At 35.6% G+C, this 20,198-nt stretch overlaps 1 protein-coding gene across 1 annotated transcript in view; it reads right to left on the bottom strand.

Annotated features, from left to right (window-relative positions):
* Positions 1–20,198, bottom strand: part of LOC145680636 (LIM domain only protein 3-like) — a 176,627-nt gene that overhangs the window by 80,542 nt on the left and 75,887 nt on the right. Inside the window, exon 2 of the mRNA XM_081751329.1 lies at positions 17,567–17,654. Within this exon, the coding sequence (XP_081607455.1) occupies positions 17,567–17,649 (83 nt within the window). The 5' untranslated portion in view covers positions 17,650–17,654. The remainder of the gene's footprint in view (positions 1–17,566; positions 17,655–20,198) is intronic.

Genomic DNA, 20,198 nt, shown 5'->3' with positions numbered 1-20,198 from the left:
GAGGAATACACAATTTCAATGACAATTGTTGGCCTTGTGCAATCGGTAAGGTGATAAAATCGAAGTTATCGAAGCGTACAAGTTAATCAGGAAGATTTTCTGCATTGGATTGTCAGTTCAGATTAAAAATAAATTGTAAACTGTCAGGACAGTGGTTGGATCATGAACAACTTCCAGAATGGTTTCCAAAACCCACAAAATGTTTAGTTGCTTGTATGGTGGATGATAGCGGTCCATCATCTCATTCTTCTAGTCAAGATGAAACAATCACACTGGATCATTATAGTGCTAAACTCCAGAAAATGCACCATGAACTTGTTCTCAAGCATCCAGCAATGGTCAACAAACATTGTGTTCTCATCTTGCATGAAAATGCCACCTCACATGTCCCTCAAAGCACGATGCACTCTCTCGTCAGTTGCAGTATGACACTCTTCTTCATCTACGCATTCCCTCTTACTTGGTATATCTCTTCCGTTGCACTATGATAAACTTCCTTATTACCGTATTCCTTTGATATCTCTCCCATTGAGTATCATCTCTCCCGACATCTCGTTCACTTCTTAGGAAGGAAGACGTTACCTGATAATTAGGTGATACAACGTTTGGGCGAAGAATTCATTGTATCGGAGACTCAAAACTTCTTTCGCCATGAATGCATATGCTTATTGAGCGATTGCATAAATCTGGTTGCAGGTGGTGAATACTCTTGTTAATCAGAGTTAATCAGATTATTGTAGTTTTATTTATCATTTTAACCTTTGGAAAGACGCACCTGAAGCGGATATTTCTTTTACATCAATATACATATTCTACATATATAAAACGCTAGTAGGCTATGCATATACATGTAGTGATGAAACAAAAGGGAAATGCCTGTACAGTTGTCACCAACAATACTGTAGACCAGTGGTTCTCAACCTTCTTTGACTGACGAAACACTTTATTGTACACCTACGACATTGCGACACACTTGTTTGCTATATTAAAATTATATAAATTTCACGTCAGTGGAATATACAGAGTTTCATCAAGCGGGTGTCAAGCATTCAATGTCATTTCCTTTCAGAACATGCATGAATCTTAATATAGTAAATGTTTATTTTCCCATAATAACTTGCACAGGGGGCTCCTTGTGGTGTAAGCCACTGATAATAGTGTAAAACTATAAGTTTCTAACTGAGCATTGTTACTACCGTTGAAGGTGCAGACTGTTACACTTTGTCCCTAAATTGATTCTGACTAATTAGTTCATTAAATTCCCAAATTTCGCGGCACACTTTATGGTACTGTGCAACATATCAGTGTGTCGCGACACAACGGTTAGGAACTACTGCTGTAGACAATAAAAAGTTTAGCTGTTCAGTTCAGCCCGTGTAAATATGTAAAACGTTAACATTATATCAATTCACTACGTAAAATCAAATACTACTTGTCTGTTTGTATACTCTATATGACTATGTGCCCTATAATTTAATGGCACGCTTTATGGTAATCTGTGACTTCTCGATATGTCATAATACTCTATTATTATTATTATTATTATTATTATTATTATTATTATTATTATTATTATTATTATTATTATTATTATTATTATTATTATTATTTTATAAAGGTATTCTGAATTCAACATTTCACTCCAACAAAGAGAGATTAGGAGGAAACGGTTCTTTTAAATCTTTCATTTTGGGTATAAATGTATGGGACAATGTGCTAAAAGAAACGGCATGTCTCTCTTGACGTATATATATATATAAAGCTTCCTCAAAAATTCTCTCACAATGGACATGTTACAAATTCAAACGAAGAAACCACATTGTACAGAACAGAAAGTATAATTAGGTCTAATGCTAAAGCAGCTCTAAAAGAAGTTTCTTTGAAAGTAGAACACATTCTAAGATTCTATTGTGAGTAAGTGACCTTGTCATAAACATACAAACAAAGTTAAGTTGTTTTGTGCGCAATGATTTGAGATAAATGTCAAGTGTTTTGCATTTCTAAAACCTGGAATTCAACTATACCCAAGAGAAGCAAAATAGAATTTTTGTACATGCGTGTGTGTTTGTAGCCCAGTGTATTGATACATTTTGAATAGCGTTTCAGAACGTCAATTTGCACATTGGCTTTATTTTTCGAAGAAAAACAGCTGCACACACACATAGTGTGGCGAACAACATTCTTGACAACTGGACGTTAAACGCTTTTCACAGACGACAAATCTATTTTAACTCCAGCACCAGGAAGAAAAAGAAGAAAAGAAAATGGCCGTATAAAAAGATTTTTTTTTTTTTCGTACCCACCTAAGTAAAGTAAGTCGTCTAAAAGCTCTGCATTACAAAGCAAATTGATGGCTGGGTTCCATTTTCATGTGTATTTCTAGTAATGGCTTTTACTGCCTTATCTTCTTTCCATTTACTGTATGCAAACAGGTCTTTAAAAAAATACTGCCTTTTTTCCCCACACATTTGCTCTTCGTCTTTCTTTTTAACACACACATATCAACAGACGAAAAGATGAAATACAAAACACATTTACACGAGTTGCTAAAACGCTTGTTTGCTTCCAAACTAAAAATATACGTAATTTCATATCTTCCTGAGTAAATGTATAAAGTGTATTGTATTTACTTCTTTTTGAATTGTCATACTTTTTCTTATGTACTTTTTAAGCAATTGGTAGAGCCATGAGTGTGTTTACTGATAGTTACACTCTCTTTCAAGCCACAAAGATTAATATAGCATTTGCCAGATTCTTTTTGTATTCATTTCAATGGCACGTTAACACAGATATATCTTTAAAAATATATATCTGTATTTAAATGCACCAAACTGACACTTCAAAGCGAATAAATCTATTTGACATAATTGGAAATGTCTTCTATAACTTGTTTATTTCTCTATGCTTGAAAATATATTACAATGAAAACTTCAATTCAACTCAAACCTGTCTCAATGCATGTTTGTAACTGGTTTGTACCTATATTTGCATAATTAATTGGTCGTTATTGGATATTGAACTAATTATTCGTTATTCGATCAACTATTAAGGGGGCACAGTGGCTCAGTTGTAGATCGCTTATCTCTGGTGCGTGGGGTCCCTGGTTCGAACCTTGATCAAGTAAGTTTGTGGTGCACAACATCGTGTCCGTGAGTCTTCTCAGGGTACTCCCACCTCCTTTTACATTCTCATTTTACCAATTTTTCCATCATCATTCACTTGCCTTAATCATCGTTTCCCTTAGCCTAAAGGCATAATCATGGGATGTTAAACCGAAAGATGTCGTTTCAATCAAGTATTCTTAGTTCCAGCAGTTCATATTTGAATCATGTTAAATGAGTTTTATAAGATTGTAATATTAATACATCTATCCATCCGTACAGTACGTTATTGCACAGAAGTTTTGTGAAATTCTGAATTCGGTTTTCAACGAACTTAAAAAATTCCTTACTGAATCCGCTATGTCTGTGTGTGCGTCACTATTGCCGTTCACGAGATATTGGCCAAAAAGTTCCAATTTCGGGAGATTTAAGGAGCCATATCTCGGGAACGTAAGACATAGAGAGATTATATTAATGTTAATCAATACCGAACGAAGTAGCTCAAGTGGTAGAGCGTTGGCTTCGCATTCGGGAGGTCGTGGGTTCGAATTCCGCTACCGACAATCCTGACTGAGGTTTTCCAGGGTTTCCCTCAGTCCTACCAGGCAAATGCCGGGATGGTACCTACTAAACAGGCCCTGGCCGATACCTTCCCAAATCCTTTCCATTGTTGTTGTTATTGTTAGATATCCAGTATAAAATTGCCTCTGAGTTGTATCTGGTGATTGTTAAATAAATAAATAAATACCAATATTGATTCAATATCATTACCAGTTATTGATTCAATACTTATTGATTGCGTCATTAGTTATTGATCTATTGAATTTAATGAAATAAATTTAATATACAATTTCGTAGAAATTTCGAAAAAAAAATGAATTCCTCTTAAGTTCGTTCTGGCAATGTTCTTCAAACACTCTCAACTGATTTCTTTTTCTGCAAAATAGATAGCTATTAATACATCGATTGTTTCGGTCGAGTTTGTTAATCGAGTCAACACGTTAATATTTTCACGTGTGACGAGGTGACATGAATTGAACGTACTGTATACTTTAAAATCCATCACATTCCCTAACATGTATGCAACCTGCCACAAAGCAAAGCATTGTTGGTTGCCTCTGTAAAAAGATGTGTAGCTTTTCTTACTGAAAAAAAAAAATGTTCATTAGAATTTAGTTTTGCATTGAACTCTTTACTACTTTTACCAGAATTTATTCGAATTATTTTAGCAACTTTTTTCTTATTTGAACAAAAATTTTTAAGAAGTCGTTAATTGAATAATTAACTGAACAAGACTTGGTTACTTGAGCATTTTTAATTTAGTTATACGAATAATTACTCGGACAATTATCCGTCATTCCAGTAATTATCCTAATAACTATTCGTTATTCGAATCACAATTCAAAGAACTGATTACTAGTTCACCAATTATTCAATTAATTGTTTGATATTCAAATAACTATTTTAAACAAGTGTTTGTTAGTTGAATAGAAATTTAAAGAATTGTTATTTAAATTGACTAATTTGCAAACAAATTAGTCAATTTGTTTGCAAACAATTATTTGTTTCTGAATAATTATTGGAAAAATTATTTGCTATTTGAATAGTATGACCAATTGATAAGAAGTTATGATTACCAACCAAAACTTCTTTATATACTTGTATTTAGGTTACCCTGTCTTTGTGTGTGCCTGTCCGCACGGGAGACAAAACCATATTTGTTCGCGTATCAATCCGACCGGGAAACAAAACCATGCTTGTCCATGTGTCAGTCCATTCGAGAGACAATACCATGCTTGTTCGTGTCAGTCCGACCGGGAAACAAAACCATGCTTGTCCATGTGTCAGTCCATCCGAGAGACAATGCCATGCTTGTTCGTGTCAGTCCGACCGAGAAACAAAACCATGCTTGTCCATGTGTCTGTCCATCGGAGAGACAAAACCATGCTTGTTCGCGTGTCAATCCGACCGGGAAACAAAACTATGCTTGTCCATGTGTCAGTCCATCCGAGAGACAATACCATGCTTGTTCGTGTCAGTCCGACCGGGAAACAAAACCATGCTTGTCCATGTGTCTGTCCATCGGAGAGACAAAACCATGCTTGTTCGCGTGTCAATCCGACCGGGAAACAAAACCATGCTTGTCCATGTGTCAGTCCATCCAAGAGACAATGCCATGCTTGTTCGTGTCAGTTCGACCGAGAAACAAAACCATGCTTGTCCATGTGTCTGTCCATCGGAGAGACAAAACCATGCTTGTTCGCGTGTCAATCCGACCGGGAAACAAAACCATGCTTGTCCATGTGTCAGTTCATCCGAGAGACAATGCCATGCTTGTTCGTGTCAGTCCGACCGGGAAACAAAACCATGCTTGTCCATGTGTCAGTCCATCCGATAGACAAAACCATGTTTGATTGCGCGTCAGTCCGACCGGGAGCAAAATCTCCGGAACTTGTAATGGAGGTGATCCATCTAGTGGAAGAAATAAAAATGAACAATTTCGCGTTTTAACGTTGATCACTATACAGCAAAAACTACATATAATAGATCGCGAAAAACGGTTTCATGCAATCGATTAAGCGTTCCGAGAATATATTTTATCCCCATCCTTAACTGTCTACTAAAACCGGAAGTAACGTAAATCCACTAGATTTTAGGTTCCAATATTGATATGCATACAGCAAAAAAGATAAGAGATAGCGAGTTTATTTGGAACCGATTTAGCGTTCTGATAATAGATACCAACTTCTCTCTTAAACTTCTATGCAAACCGAGAGTGACAGAAATCAACCACTTCCGGTTTTAAAGTTGATCACTATACAATAAAACGGTAACAGATAGCAAAAAGCTGTTTTCTTCAATCAGTTATGAATCCCAAGAATATATTTCATCTCCACTCTAATCTCTCTACTGAAACCAGAAGCAAGATAAATCTACTACTACTTCCGGTTTCATTGAGTTGAGTTGATTTTAGTTTAGCGTCCCTTTCAGCAGCGAGGCTATATGAGACGTGGACCTACTGATTAACGTGGAATCCGAACCACATGAGCTCCCGCCTGGAATCGAACCCGGGTCTCCCACGCCAAAGGAGCGTACGCTAACCGCTTAGCCACGGAGGAGCTCTACTTCCGGTTTCAATATTAATTGAGAAAATATCACCCCATACAAACCAAACTCCCTCACGTGGTGTACACTTGATACTCAGCTGCGGATCTAGCCCGGCCAGGGGTGGGGCCTAGGTCTCACAGTTTTTTTTTAATGACAAAATTAATTTAAGCTATTATTTATATAGTTTTTTAAGTTTATAGTAAACTCATGAAAGTTTACATTATCGTAGTTTGGGTTCTGGCTGTCCCTCCCAGTTTTTACTTCCGAGATCCGCCACTGCTAATCTTTTCCTATGTTAATCCTAGATGATATCCTTTATTCAGCATCTTTTTCTTTCTTTACCATTTATGATAAGGAAATTTTAATAGTTGTGATAAAGTGAAACCCAGATGACCATTACTAATTAAAGCTAATCGTAATAAGCGAATAATTGATATCAGGAGAGTCGCACAAGAAAAAAAAAATAATAAATTTATCCATATAGTATAATTATTATAAGTGATTTATTTTTCTTTCTTCATATGTATAGGCAAATACATCCTTCTCAAATAATCACAAATAATAATTATCTCTGCAGTAGATGCACACGAATTGTAACATTGTATTGTATATTACGGGTTATAAAAAACGTTTTTATAACCATAAATAAACATATTAAAAGAGTCCATTTGGACCATAAACTGCAATGAACATGACTAAAGCATTTCTTGCTTACTTGGTTTCCTTTTTTTATCGCCTTTTATCAGTAAATGGTCTGTGTAAGACAAATAAACCAGATTAAAAAAAGAAAAAAAAGAGCAAAGAACATTGAAAAGAAGTCCCCAATATAAAGACAATGTTATATAAATATTACATAGATGTAACGTACACTGTAGACAGAGAACTCCACACACATTAAATGTCGATGTAGCAGCTATATCTGATATTTTCTACGCGTCTTTTCGCTAAACTGCTATCGACATTTAGATCAGGTGTAGCACAAAAGCTTTGTTACTAGTAACATACCAGAATCAGTAAAAAAAAAAAAGATTGATGGAAACCGTATGAATAAAAGGTGGTACGAGAAAACGACGAAAGCTACTGGTAAATGCCCTAATGTATTAGTACAAAACATTAATGCGATAATGGAAAGAATATATATACATGAATTGGTGTGACACATACAGACATGGTTTGGAGGGTTTGGAAGAGGAAGGGAGAAATGGTTTACTCACAAAGAGTGTTAGAAACTTGCTAATGTAAAAGGTTAATTCTACTTCTTTTTTTTCCTTTCTTTCTCTTTTTTTCGTTTGCCAAACCATTATCACTGTGTCGTTCTCTTTCTCTTCGTTGCATCTACTTCATTCACTCTTTGCTTTCATCCCATCCATTTTTGCACCCATATGTTAACAACGAAAATGTCCCTGTTATTACACAAACACACACACATACAGTATAGAGGCAGGTTCTGGCACTGTTCTCGCATAGGTTTAGATTATATACGTATGTATGTCCTACATATTGAAGTATGTTCATTTCCAAGTGAAATGGGTCTGCCTTTCTTTTTAGCAATTTCTTGTTGCTTCCAAGTGTTGCAAACTGGAATCAAATTTTATTTTGCAATTGTAATATCCTAACATTAGTTTCCTTTTCTTTTTCTTTTCTGTTTCCTTTTCTTTTTCTTCTCTGTTTCCTTTTCTTTTTCTTCTCTATTATAACACCTAACTATAAAGTATAACGTTTTCGTAAAATAGAGAGAGGATACAAAGAGGGCATCTTTATAGATGTAACCAGAAAGTTATAACCATATTGAATTGAATGTATTCTTCAAATACTCAAATCAGCAAATAACACGCATAAAATATTTTAGGATTTTATATTTCTGGGCTTTCGGCATCTATGGCCATTTAGCCCGTCACGTTTTGAGGGATGACGTCCCTCGGCGAGCACACTACCCGGGGAAATGAAAGTAAAAAAAGGATTGGGGAAGGAAGGAAGCGGCCTGGGACCTGTAAGTTAGGTAGCAACCCAGCATTCGCCTGGTGTGAATGAGGAAAATCCTGGAAAACCGCATTCAGGGTGGCTGGCCTGAAAAAGCGTTGTACACTTTTTCGACCGAGTGGCCCCACCGGAAATCAAACCCGGGACCGCATAACACGCCTAAATTATCCATTCGGATCCAAGTGTCTAGTACCAAGACAAGTTTGTGCGCGGTACCATGTTCGGTTCCCTATGAGAGTATTAGCATCAGACAGAATACCTAGTATTGATTCAGATACCATTTGAAGTAGCCAATCCTGTATTATATAGCCTCGGTGCTGAAAAGTAATGTTTAATTTCAATGAAACAACGTACATTAATCACAAGATTAGCAGGTGTTAGTAGTAAAACTGTTGGACTAGTAAGTTTCGTCTCTGCTAATAAAATCTACCGGATAAGTGCATTCATATTTAAGCACCCCGGAGAGTCTTATACGTATTTGTATTTTGCATGAATTTAAACAGTACAGTGTCATGAAAATTGGCCATTTGCCATTTAATATTGTGGGTAAATAACTAGTCCAGAAGTTGTACAGGAAATTCTAAGAAGTAGAAAAACCTAGAGGACGCTCCACATTCAGCGAATATCTTCATTGATGGCAAGAGGTTGGTGTTAACCGGTTATTGAGAAATACAACTGCAAAACATATGAAAATGACAACAAGAAATTACTAAGTGTTTATTAAGAACTACAATTGTAAACCGTGTGGAAATGATAACAAAAATTATTGAGTGGTTATTGAGAAATACAATTGGAAAACATGTGAAAATGATAAGAAGTTATTTAGTGATTATTGAGTGTCTTTCTGTTTCGCCGAATGCCTTTGACTACTAAATTATCGCACATCTGGGCAGGTGGCCATGTTCGTCGAATCAGGAATTCCTGTTTGGCTGAAAACTAGGGAATTTATAATCAGAAGGTGATTTTTTCCAGCAAAGTTTAACTTTTTTGTAGCTTGATTTGAGCGGTGGTGCCAATCTTCATGGAAGGTTAGGTTGATTGAGAGAACAAAACACCACTTAGTGTTAGGTCCAGAAAATGTTTTTCTTTTTTCTTTTCCACAAAATTTTTAAATTAAAGGTAGGTAATCACTTTTGATTAATTGTTATTCCTTATTAACTGTATTTAAGACCGCTAGAGAAGAGAGGGGACAAATAATGGCTTTATTATTCAATATAATTTCGCAACTTCCTTGACAAGATAAAAGGACTATGTGGTTTAAAATATTCTTATGATTACCGGCCACGAGAATTGGGAATTCAAGGTTCTGTAAGGGCACAAAATTAATCACAGGTGAATGAAATCAGGCCGGTAGCCAGCCCAAAAATGTAGGGGGACCGGCTGAAGTTAGGGGGGCCCGATACAACCATTTATAGTTCATCACCATATTATAGTGCATTTGCAAGCCTACCGTGAAAATTTTAGGGGGGGCAGCGAAATTTAGGGGGAGGGCGGCCCCTCCTAGACCTTCCCTGGATACGGACCTGAATGAAATGTATACTTTTTCTAATCCATAATATTAATTCTCATTGTAATGGCGTGGCCGGAAAAATATTATTATTATTGATAATTTTTAACTTAAATTTGTTTTAACTAACAATTTAATAGAATAAAAATAATAGAGGTCTAATAAATCTTTCTCCCAGAACCCAGTACAGTAGACAAAAGGAAGAACCCGGAAAAGAAAATGGCACAGAAAAGTTACATTTTCGATTCATTGCTCAGAGAATATATCAACATTCCTGTTTCGCAGAACATGACAGACTACCCACGTTTGCGATAATTTCATAGCTTAAGGCTTTCGGCAAAACAGGTAGGAAACGATGCAACTGCAAAGCGTGTGAAAATAACAAGAAGTTATTAAGTCGTTACTGAGAAACAACTGCAAAGTGTGCAGAAATGATAACAAGTTATTGAGAAATGCAACTGCAAAGCGTGTGAAAATGTAACACAGAAATTGAAGGAGTGGATTCCAAAAGAGCCTAAGTCAATTTTTGTCAATTTTGAGATATTGGTTCTATTAAGTTCCATTTCAGCATCTCCGTATATTAAACTGGATTTCATGCCAAAACTCCATAAATCAAATTAATTGTAGGCAAAAGAAAACAGTGTTGTTTTCCAAAATGTCCTTAGTCAACCGCATTCTCTGAAGTTATTTTCTGACTCATGCCTAAAAGCGCTTATATAACTCTTGCTATAGATGATCATTTTACCGTTATCTTACGAAAAATAGGCAATTACAATTTTCTTCTATGTAGATTACTTTTCTTTCACAGAAATAGAATGATGGAATCACACACAAAAAATCGTCTCCTGAGAAACTGACTTTTTTTGACAGGCTCTTTTGGAATTGAGCTCTTCAATTGCAGATCAGTGCAAAAAGTTATTTATCCAAGCTTCCTTCACCTGGAGATAATGTATTATAATTACGTCATGGTACCGCTGAAGATGACAGTGCCTAACAAAGTGACACGAGATTGCTGTCTCGTCAGCAGAAGGACACATTCCTTGACACGTCTCTTAACATGTAGTCAACTTAGAAGTAGGATAAACGCCACCAATGATTAGTGAGTATTTCATTAACCCGTCTATATGAAGAAACCTCATTACAGCTAAATATTGTTATGTTTCTTGTTCGGTAGTTTGAATAGAATGCTTTGTGCATCAGCTGATCAAACAATTAATGAGATTAATGTAACTCAACTGAAACATCAACTGAAACATGCGAACGAAAAATTAAAAACGAAAAATCAAAAAAAAAAAAAAAAAGCATGAATCTTAAAGATGAATCGAAAACAAAAAGCATGTATTTTTATTGCATGATAACGAAAGACCACATGTAAGCAACGTAACTTGTGAAGCACTTACTGTCCTTTACTCCAAAATTTGGTATACCTACAATATTTCCCAGATATAGCACCGTCCTTTATTTGTTCTTTTAATTGAAGGACCATTGAACGGACTCTTTGTCATCAATTCAAAAATGTTAAATCGTAAATCTGTTTATGGTCTTCCATCACATTGACAGAAATTTCCTGATCAATACCTATTACCTATAATTATACAGATTTAATTTTCATAATTATGTAGCATTTTGAGAAGCAGGTAGATATACAGCTTAAAATACAAGTATAAAATGATCACATTGCTCTGTGCGACGGAACAACGCTGTGTATACCTGGCAGAAAGACCAGCGGTCAATAGCGTGCCGGTTCATCATACCCGTCCAGAATTACTGTGGCATGAGAAGGCATAGAGATGAAATATTGAATATCTTCTTGAGAGTTGGGGATTTGTATGTTGTCCAAGTTCATCAAATGTAGCTGGAGGTCTATAATGTGCGAAGCGATGTGCAATTATTAGTAGTGATAGATCAAATGGACGCGCTGCTAAAGAAGCAGTGGAACATCATGTACGTCCAGTAAGTGTAGAACGTTCCATGGTACATACAGTTGTACGTTATTCTATTAGAAATTAACTGTATGTAGGGTCTGCAATAAAAATACCACATCTGGCTTCAATGAACCATTGGTGGTCGAAGACCCATCAATGCGTATCAGAGTATAAAGGATACGGAAACTAATAACGCCGCATATTATAACGTCCCGTGCGACGATGTGATGTCCAAATATGTACACACGGATGTAGCCATTACGTGCTGCACTCCATTGCTCGTCTAGCGGCTCGCGTGTGCTCCTTTGGAAAAGACTTGAAATTTGAACGCAATACCGTGGTTCGAATTTTACCAGTTCTGTAGGTCCACGTCTCATATATCCTTAGTGCTGAAACGGATGCTAAACGTCAGTCCAACCAACGACGCTGCAGACAGAAGTAAAATTATTCCGGAAAGATGTCGTGCCGTTCGGCTCTCCAAACGCGACGTTTGCTACAACATTGCAGGCGCACACATCTACGCTGCGGAATCAAATGAAGTCGCAGAAATAGGCGTCGTACAAATATGCCGCTTCCCGCCAGACGATGTCAAGCTCTGGTAGACCCTGGTTGCAATGCAAAAATCTGCAGAGCAAAACTTGTGTTTCATGGTAATTTTAGCATGCTTCTACAAAGAAAATAGCAATAATAATTCAATCCGCATTTTAACGGATAACGAAAGACACTCACTTTATAAAATGTATCCCAAAATTTTATCCTGTGGCATATTCTGTGAAGTGTAGTGGTGTTTGTTGGAACTCCGAAAATATCACAGCATGATCTATTGCAGCGTATTGTAGAAACACAAATATTGAACAGATGCCTACTGAATATAGCAAAATCTATCAAAATGTCCGAATTTTTATGCTTCTGTTATTTCTATCCAGTAATATGGTCTCACAAATGCCACGAGACGAAGGCATTAAGGGTCCCCACAAAATTATAGAATTAGGTGAAATTTTGCACATATAAATACTAATACATGTATTAAATGGCTAAAAAGTCTTAATTACTTTTATTTATTTTTTTATTTTTTATTTTTTTATTTTATTATTTTTTTTATAAAAAGATTATGGAAACATTTCCTTTAAGATTGTTTTCATTTTTCTTTAATATAGAGGCAGTAGTCCTTCGTTGCCTGAGATGAGTCTCCGAGACATTTACTATGTCATTCTGTGGTTCTTACATTGTAGTTATTGTCTTTTTCCAATATCAAGAACATATGAGGAGTGGCGTACGTTTTTACATCAGATTTGACCTATATCAAGCCTAACAGGAAATCGAAGTCCGCTCCATCAGATACAAAGCCAGAACTTTCATCCATGAGGAAGGTAGATGGTTCTACTACATAAACCAGGAGTTCTGAACCTTTTCCACTGGCGTACCACCATAAGTCGTATGTACCACCGAGCAGAGACTCGCGTATCACCAGTGGTATCAGTACCACAGGTCAAGAACCCTTTATCTAAACTAATAGAATAACTTAATGAACGGAAATGAATCATCAACATATCACGGCCAAGGGTCAAACCTCTTGCTCTTACGTTTTAAAACAGATTTGATACTAATCATAATATTGAGCAAATATACGAACCCATATTTTAGGTGGAGGGGCCGCGGTTGCTCAGTGGTAGAGCGTTCACCTCTGGTGCTTGGGGTCCCGGGTTCGATCCCAGCCCCCGCCAATTGAACTTTGTGGTGGACAAACACCGTGTGCGTGTTTTTCCTCGGGGTTCTCCCGTTTCCTCCGATTTTCTTCATTCCACCATTTCATTCATTACTCATAATCACCGTCTCCTTTAGCCTAACCAGCATAACCGTGGGACGTAAATCCCAAAGATTTCATTTCATTTTTTTCATTTTTTTCATTTTTTAAGTGAAATAGCCACGTTATTTAAAGGTCTTTAGCGTTTTTCTTCTTGAGTTGGTAATAGTGAACTACAAATGGCGACGCAAGCACACAACAAACCCAAGTGCTGCTCAACAAGGGGGAGAGTTTTAATGGCTTTTAATGCTCTTTCTCTGTCATGCGTTAGTTGGCCGATGCTTGACAAACAGTCACTGGACAGGGTGCTATAAGTGATGGTTTCGGTGGGGATGCTGATGTGATATTCAGCTGTCAACAAAAAAAGTACTTTTTTCCCCCTACATTTTCTTTCTTTTCTGAAAAAAAAATACAAAGCTCGCAAATATGAATGTATGTATGTAGGATGAAGAGTTTGTTTATATAATACATAGTACATACGAGTATATGCGTATTGTAAAGAGGACAGACAACAACAGACATAATTCTCTCATAGGATGGTTTGAATAAATTTATTATATTATGTGTACTAGACGCATAATTAAAAACCTTTCAGCTAATTACAAATTACACTGATAGGGGCTATCTAATTATTATTATTATTATTATAAATAATAGCTGAAATATATCAATATATTGCTGGTTATCATCAAGTTATAAATGTACATGCTGAGATGATTAAATTCTGTTAAAATGAACTTTGCAAACAAAAACAAAAAAAAAAAAAAATATTGGAATTAAAGATTTATTGACTTTTTTCATTATTATTGAAATATTCCTGATCCATCCTGATAGCATTGTGATATCTTTCTAGCACCCTATTATTAACATAAATATCAAACTTAGCATATCAATAATTGAAATAACATGAAATAAATGAGACAGTTTCCTCTCTTCCGTTAAAAAAAAAAAAAGTCTATTATAAATCCATATTTTCTGGAACCAAACCTGAGGTTCCTCGAAACAGAAGTGACAAATCTACCCTTTCTTTTCTATATTTAATTATATTATATTTAACTATATATAATTATTTCCTTCAAAACATGATAAATGATTGAAGTGCTCAGTTCCAAAAGAGTCTAAGTCAAAAAAAGTCAGTTTTTTTAGGGGGACGAATATTTTGTCTGTGTTTCCATCATTCTATTACTGTAAAAGAAAAGTAATCTACATAAAAACAAACTTGTAATTGCCTACTTTTCGTAAAATAACCGTGAAATAATCATCTATAGCAAGAGTTTTATAAGTGTTTTTAGGGATGAGTCAGAAAATAACGCTGACTAAGGACATTTTTGGAAAACAACATTGGTTTTCTTTTGCCTACAATTAATTTGACTTATGGAGTTTTGGCATGAAACCCTGTTCAATATACGGAGATGCTGAAATAGAAGTTAATAGAACCAATATTTGAAAATTGACAAAAATTGACTTAGGCTCTTTTGAAATCCACCCCTTCAATTATTTTGTCGTATTAAAATGTTCTATTCAGGAACTGGTGATGTTTTAATTAAACATTTCTTTCTAGTTGATGCTTGAGTTCTCACTTTTTTAAACGTCAAAGAGCAAAAAAAATTTTACCGTATTTTACGGGCTATAAGACACACTGTAATTTTTAAGCATTTTTTAAAAAATACCGTAATATTTTTATTATTAGATAACGGGGCGGGAGGAAGGCAGTGTTAGCAAGCTTGTGAATCCCCGCAACTCATGTTCGTTGCATCAGTGTACTGCCGCTCCCAGTTGAATCCAATGTTGCCAAATAGAGATAGGTTTTCCGTGACATGGAATATATATGGCCATTTTTAGGACTGGCGGAAATTTTAAATCAAATACTGAACATTTTTATATTAACTTCAAGTATGAGACACACCTGAATTTTGGAGGCAATTTTTCGAAGAAAAAGTGCGTCTTATAGGCCGTAAAACACGGTAATTCTGATAGCAACCAGTTACGTTTTGTTGGTCGTGGGAGACAGGTGTTCTTGTGTTGTTACAATATTTATAATAGCAGTGTTTGGTAAGATTAACGTAAACCCTACGAAGGCGTAAACTATGAAAAGCTGCAACCGACCCAAAACAACGTCAGTTATTTGGCGCTGTCATACTCTACGAAAGAAATGAACGTGATTACATTTGGCCCATTCGACTAATTCAGTATAATAGCCAACATGTTCTATTTTTTCTTTTTCTTTCTTTTTTTCCTTGTGTGTGTGTGTGTTTATAGTGTATATATGTCTTTGGACGATTTACTTATATAATTTTAACATCCAAAGATTGCCTAATTTTAATAGGCAAATTAACTTAACTGTTTGCTAGCGGTACAAGAATCAGCAAGCGTTGCAGTAACTGCTAAAAGAACTTAAGGATCTTCACTACAGCGAAATTAAACTACCGCTAATTTTAGAGTTTTTGTGTAATATCTTCAAAACTAATACAAATATTCGAAAAGCAGAAACGTAGTGAACTAGACAATTCAATTCTGTATGTGATACCTTTACTACAATTCCCCTACCTGCTTTTGGTATGCCCCTATTTACAGAACCCGCAAAAACTGTTAAATCTATCTACAGTTGCAAATCGAAAGCAGATAGATGAGTTGTGATAACGGTATCACACGCAAAGTCATATTGTTTAGTACACTACGTTTCTGCTTTTCGGATATTTTTATTTGTTTTGAGGATATTACAGATAAACTCTAAAATTAGCGGTAGTTTAACTTCGCAGTAGTGAAGACCCTTAACACTTATGCTGATTTATGCTGATCTCTAAATTGTGCAATCTTAACTTCCCATTAGCTTCTTTTTACAAAACTAAATCATAAGCTTATTTTTTGTAATACCAAATCATAAATCATAATGTAGTAAAAATTATTTGTGATATTCCAAGTATATTTTCATCAGAATAAAGTATTTGCCCCTACCCTTCGAAGAACTTCTTTCTGCTAAGGTAATATAACCTATCGTTTGCGATGAATCATTACCTTCTTATACATAAAAGTAATAACTTCTTGTTAGAGAAATAGGAGTATCAAATTGTACTAAAAATTATTACCATAATTGTAAACATGCGTATACTGTACAAGTAATTATTATTATTATTATTGCAAATTATTATTATAGTGCTGCCAAAATGTCTTGGTCCGTGGGAAAAATGCTAACTAAAGCTCACACCCACGCAGGAGCAAAAGTGGAACTGAAAAGGTAGGGGACGGAAGGTAGCGACATGACGTAACTCCGTCCCCCTGTTATCTTTGCCCATTGTATTTTTTAAGAACTGGGGGACGCCGTACATATTTTTTGAAAGTGGGTAGATAACTTCAGCCGATAGCAGCGCTTGCAACGGAAGACTAGGTAGATTAAAAGATAAACTGATAATTGATAAAGCCTATGAAAAATGTCAAATAGATTTTTAAACATATTAATATAATGGGCTCTCATTTTAGTCTACCAGTATGGGCCCAATGTTAACCAGTCCATCCCTGATCCGAATGTTATGATAAAGTGAAAAACTATAATTGACATTTTGAAAGATGTGTACTCCTCTTCCGGTGTCAATTGATTTCTTTCGTTACTCTGAATCGATTGATATGCATATTATCTATATAGGGTGACTAGTAAAGTCCGGACCCCGGAAAGTAAATTATTCTCCTTCTTTCTAACTTTAACCAATGCACCATAATTCGCGATAGAAATGTGGTTTCGACAATGAAATGAAATGAAATCTTTAAGTTTTACGTCCCACGTTTATGCCGTATAGGCTAAAGGATATGGCGATTATGAGAAAGGAGTGAAATGGTGCAATGAAGAAAGTGGGAGAAAACGGAAGAACCCCGAGAAAACTCACGCACACGGTGTTTGTCCACTACAAAGCTCACTTGGCGCGAGATGGAATCGAACCTAGGACCCCATGCATCAGATGTGAACTCTCTACCACTGAGCCACTGCGGCTCAAAAATATAGTTTGGATCCAGTGTTAAACTCAAGATACACATCTCCAAGTTGAAGAGAGTTGCTTTCAACGCCAAGCAAATTTTTCCACATAAATAGCGTCAATTTATAAATCATAGGAAAATTAAAAAATGAAAAAATAAAAACTGTCAACTATACCTTTCTGTTATTTTCTTGCCGCACCCAGCGCACTCTTGTGGCGAACTATTTTTCTGGGTTTCAGCCTTCACGTCCATCGTCATTGTGCCTAAAAAAAAAGAAAGACAAAGAAAAATTTAGATCTAATTGCATGACTGTAGCGTAGCAATAGGAAATTGACTGGAATATAATTATTTAATCCATAACAAAAGGAAAAAATGAAATCTTTGAGTTTTACGTCCCACACTTATGCCGGTTAGGCTAAAGGAGACGCTGATGATGAGAAATGAATGAAATGGTGGAATGAAGAAAAAGGGAGGAAACAGGAGAACCCCGTGTTTGTCCACCACAAGGTTCACTTGGCGGGAGCAGGGTCTGAACCCGGGACCCCATGCACCAGAGGTGAACGCTCTACCACTTTTTTAACTGACTCACCGAATGTGTCTCAGTAACTACTTATTTCTTAATTTTACTTGCTTTACTCGTTTACATGACTTTTTTTCAATCACGTGGAACGACAGAGACACGAACACAGAAACATCGAGGACAGTTAAAATTACAAAGGCTCTCCCACCGGGAATCGAACTAGACCAGCGTGGAGGGCAACCATTGAGCCACCGCGGTCCCCACCATAACATAAAGAAGATGAGACTCAGGTTAGATTCCTAATGGAAGAGCCTTAAAAAAATTGAACCCATTACAGTGGTTCGGACTCCACCTCTAACTGTAGGTCTAGGCCCCATATAGCTTGAGTGCTAGAAAGGGACACTAAACTAAACCAACCAATCAGAATACAAGTGCAAAGTAACATGCACTGACATAAACAATCTATCGTGATATCTATTAAGTAAGCATTAAATGAGACGCCCATACTAATATTGCCTCGTATGTAAAGGACGCATAATAAATAATATAATATCAATATCCACCAAATTATACTGGGCTTCCATTATAACAATACTCTATCTTTCGTATATATGTATGAATATTTGTATTTACTTATGCCTGGGAAGTCCATTTACAGGTGACTTTGATGGGAAAGAGTGAATAACAGGACTCCAGTGAACTCCAACTTAAACCAACTCTGAGTAGTTTTCTGAGACAGAAACCAGACAGTTTTATACCTTTCGTGAGTTACTGAGTGAAAACGGGTGCTCTAGTTAATAAATTACATATATGAGCAAAAAACAGCATTAAACGCATTTGAACACGTAATCTGGAGAATTTTATCCACCATGAAATTGCAACAAACGCAAAGTTTATGTATGAGGAAACTTATGTCCAGTGTAATATATAGGAACGTAATACAATATTTAAGGTTTACTGCTTGCCTACGTCCATGTAGTTTTACACATGGAAAAATCTCAAACAAAATCATAGTTTTGGTATTTGTTGATATTCAGGGTAAAACAAGTATAAACTTTATACTTCCAGGTCATCATGGCAGACCGTGATATGAAATTTGACTTCGTTTTACTATCTGATTTATATTATCCATGACCATTGCTAGTTGTCAGTAAAGAAAGTTATGTGACTGTACAAATTAATTTGTATATTTTGAAAATTTTTCAACATAATAAAACATTATTTTATTATAAAAAGACGATAATATTTATAGTTAACAATTAAAGAAAAATGATGAGAAAGGGTATATCAAATTTTCATGTCAAACATTAAATTTTGCTCTTAAACAAGTTAACGACTTATAAAATTGCACTATTCCTCACATTTTCTTCGTTGTGAAAACCAGTTACGATTTCTGTTTATTAGAAAGAAGTTTTTTAATATATATTTTTTTAGTGGGAGAATATCACGATATTTTATTATAGAACCTGTTTGTAAACAAACTTGCAGTAAATTGTGAGCTTTACAGAGAATTACTTGTTTCGGAAGTTTTGTATTACTTCAACCATAGTTTATTACAGTTCAAGCTATAGAAAATAAAGTTATGACAATTTGTAAACATGTAGTTTCTTCTTTGGAAACAAAATATTTATTCTTTTTGTAAAACTGACAATACCAATGTTATTTGAACGTTAAAAAAAAATGTAAAATAAATTTAGTATTAGCATTAGTAATAAACTTTCTTATTGCGGAATAAGTTCATCTTTCATTGGCTTGACAAAATTTTTACAAGCCAATTCTGATGGCCTATAACTTGGAAACCAAAAGATCAGGGATGTATACAGGCGGGTTTTTAGGATGAATGTTGTGTCTATGGAAATATACTGCATTTGGGAGGAGAAACTCTTTCAATAAAAATGGTACAATTAAACTAGAGAATTGTAAATTTTGGGGTGAGAAAGGTACATTTGGGGGGAGAAGAATGGTGAATTTGGGAGGTTGCGCCCCATGTCCTTTGGGAGGGAGTAAGCGCCCCTGCAAAACCCTGCACATAATAATATTTCATACGCGTATTTAAATCGGACTCGTCAGAGTCTGCAACCATGCCAAGTTTTGTTCAAGATTAGATAATGTATTTTTCTCCTAAATACCGTTTAAATACTTTTTTTTATTTGCAGGTGGGGGTGGGTGGGTAAAAACTTGACTAAGTCCAAATCCCTTTGTTTTTTCATAATTCGAGAACCAAAGACCTACACATCATAAAATTTTATATGCATCGAAGTTCGTCATTTTCTACCACCATGCCAAG

The sequence above is a fragment of the Thermobia domestica genome, chromosome 3, assembly GCF_964235325.1.
Source record: "Thermobia domestica chromosome 3, izTheDome1.hap1.1, whole genome shotgun sequence".
NCBI classification, from domain to species: domain Eukaryota; kingdom Metazoa; phylum Arthropoda; class Insecta; order Zygentoma; family Lepismatidae; genus Thermobia; species Thermobia domestica.
The sequence above is the reverse complement of the archived record's forward strand: the minus strand, read 5'-3'. Positions and strand labels throughout refer to the sequence as shown.